This window comes from Diabrotica undecimpunctata, chromosome 3, assembly GCF_040954645.1.
Source record: "Diabrotica undecimpunctata isolate CICGRU chromosome 3, icDiaUnde3, whole genome shotgun sequence".
NCBI lineage: Eukaryota > Metazoa > Arthropoda > Insecta > Coleoptera > Chrysomelidae > Diabrotica > Diabrotica undecimpunctata.
Window position 1 is genome coordinate 28,355,697 of NC_092805.1, and position 2,478 is coordinate 28,358,174.

Here is a 2,478-nt window from a genome sequence, read left to right on the forward strand (position 1 = left end):
ATTTTTCTTTATTTGTACCTACCCTTAACATGTTCTATTCAGTTTTCAATCTGTTTTAATACTGTTTTCATATGGGCTTAAATCATCGTTAATTGTTATAAAAAACCCATTTTACTGTAGTTTTTGACATTTCGAGTTCCACTCCTTATCAGTTTCAAAAAATTATTTTATAAATACGGATTTATTCTATCTTATAGATATATATAGTAAATGTTTTTTATTAAATAATTTTAATAATTTATAAAATAAATAATCTATTAAACAAGAAAAAAGCCAACTAGAAATCAGCCATTTGACTATTTGACACATAGCCCACTATTAATATGCAGCCTTCAAGTATTGTAGTTTATTTCTAAAAAATAGTTCAAGTAGAGCTTTTTATTAAAAAAAATAATCATTGAAGCCTAAATTCAAATTAAACACATGTGTTTATCATACACAACTTGCTTTGAGTGACAACAGTAAATTGAGGCAACGCTCAATCAAGATGACGCTACATCTAATCAAAGGTAATACACTTAGTACCCATCTATTAGCTCCCGTTTAATGCGAGGATTATTACTAATAATTCTCTTACTATTAGTTAAACAGCTGCTTTAGCAACATATCAAACCTAAATTTTCACATGCGATAATCAAATTGATACATGTAAATATTTTTGTATAAATCTTGAATGAGAAAATATAAATGCAAACGCAATCATAAGTTTACGTCGACAAAAAGATGTTATTATAAATAGTAAAAAAATTAAAGCAAATTTGATAGAACACAATCATACTAGAACTGCAAAAATAAACAGTTCCTTACTTTAGATAAAAAATTCGTACTTAAGCCGCTGCAACTGGTCCAGTTTGATTGATCTTTATTATTGAAAAAGTACTAATTTACTAAATGCGGCAATTTTTAAAGTTTTTCTTTATTAACCCTACGTTAGGCGCGTGATATTGTGTAGCGGCCTTGGGCGCGTGGTCTACATATGTAGACCATTTTCTTTTATTATTAATTGACATTTGATGTGATAAATTTTTAAAAGGATATTAAAAATAGATTTTTTTATACATATATTTTAACATAAAATTCATTTTAATTAATATACATATATCTGTGTGTAGTTATTTAAAAAAAACGGAAAGCATGTTTTTCTACCTTTATTATTCTGGGATAAGTTTTGAACCACAACATAAAATTCTTAGTGCGCTAAAATTAAACCAAATGTAATTTTCTGATACTAATACATACTAAGCTTACCTAATATTACAAAATTGGCAAAAAAAATCATTTGAAAGTCATGAAAGTGAGCACAAAATAAGTATATATTTAGTCGGTCAAACAGCTAGTACACATATCTGCCATGTGTTGTTTGCATGCGTAATGGTTGCATTTTACACAAGCTTTACTTGTAGATTTGTTGCAGGCTCGAGGACAAATATGACAACGTCCTACTTAATTTTCTGGTTTTGCCGGTGGAGCAGGCGGGGCTTCAATTCCAAGAAGAGGACGCGCACGTCTTCTTAGTTCTACTGGCACGTAGGTGTTAGTTGACCTCGCCTCTATCTGAGGCTTGATCAATTTCCAAGCAAATTGCTCAATAACCTCACTTCTCTTGACTTTGGTTTTAAAGGGATGATTTCCTTTATATACGCAAAGAGCGTTTATACCCGATATATTCAAAAGGTCGAAAAATATTACCATTGGCCATGGCCAACGACACGTGTTTCTTGCAACATTGTAGTTTACACACAACTGATCGACACAATTTACACCAATTTTAGTTTTGTTATATCGGGTGACGATATCAGGTTTTTTGGAATCCCCTGTTTTTGGATCAATGGCATTATCGTGGTGCATTGAAGATACCAAAATAAAAGACTTGTTTCTTTTGGGATAATAAGACACCAACGTCATATCCTCCTGAAAACCAAAGATAGAGGTTTTCTCTTCTCTTTTTTTATTAGGCAAGAATTCTTGCGCATTGTACCGAGATAAGTTAATTTTTTTTGATGTAGCAATTTTCTGGTCGATGGAATACTGGTAAACTAATTATCGCCTGTAATATTACGATGAGTTTCCTCTATTGGCTGCACCAATCGTAGTACAATATCTTCAGCAGTATTGCTAACCTTATACGGGCCATCAGGTTGAGTTCCGACATATGTTTCGAGATTGAAAGTGTAAAAGGTTTTTGCATCAACCACCGCAAACATCTTTATCCCATACTTCGCTGGATTATTGGGTACATATTGCTTGAATAAGCATTGTCCTCTAAAAGCCAATAATTGCTCGTCAACAGTCAGATACCCACTAGAGATGAAATTATTTTGAAAATTAGCCAAGAAAATTTCGATAACATTTTTAATGGGTGCTAATTTGTCTAATTCCCTTCTTATTGTTCGTGCATTGATATCATCAAATCTTAATCAACGGAGTAGAAATCTAAACCGTTTTTCGCTCATAGCGAGGTAACGTGATTCGACTTCA

The 2,478-nt window shown here is 32.0% G+C and overlaps 1 protein-coding gene across 1 annotated transcript; it reads right to left on the minus strand.

Moving 5' to 3' along the window:
* Window positions 1-1,443: 1,443 nt before the first annotated feature.
* Window positions 1,444-1,905, minus strand: LOC140435727 (uncharacterized). The gene has a single exon (XM_072524447.1). The coding sequence runs from the start codon at window positions 1,903-1,905 to the stop codon at window positions 1,444-1,446; it is 462 nt and encodes a 153-aa protein (XP_072380548.1).
* Between the last annotated feature and the right edge of the window lie 573 nt (window positions 1,906-2,478).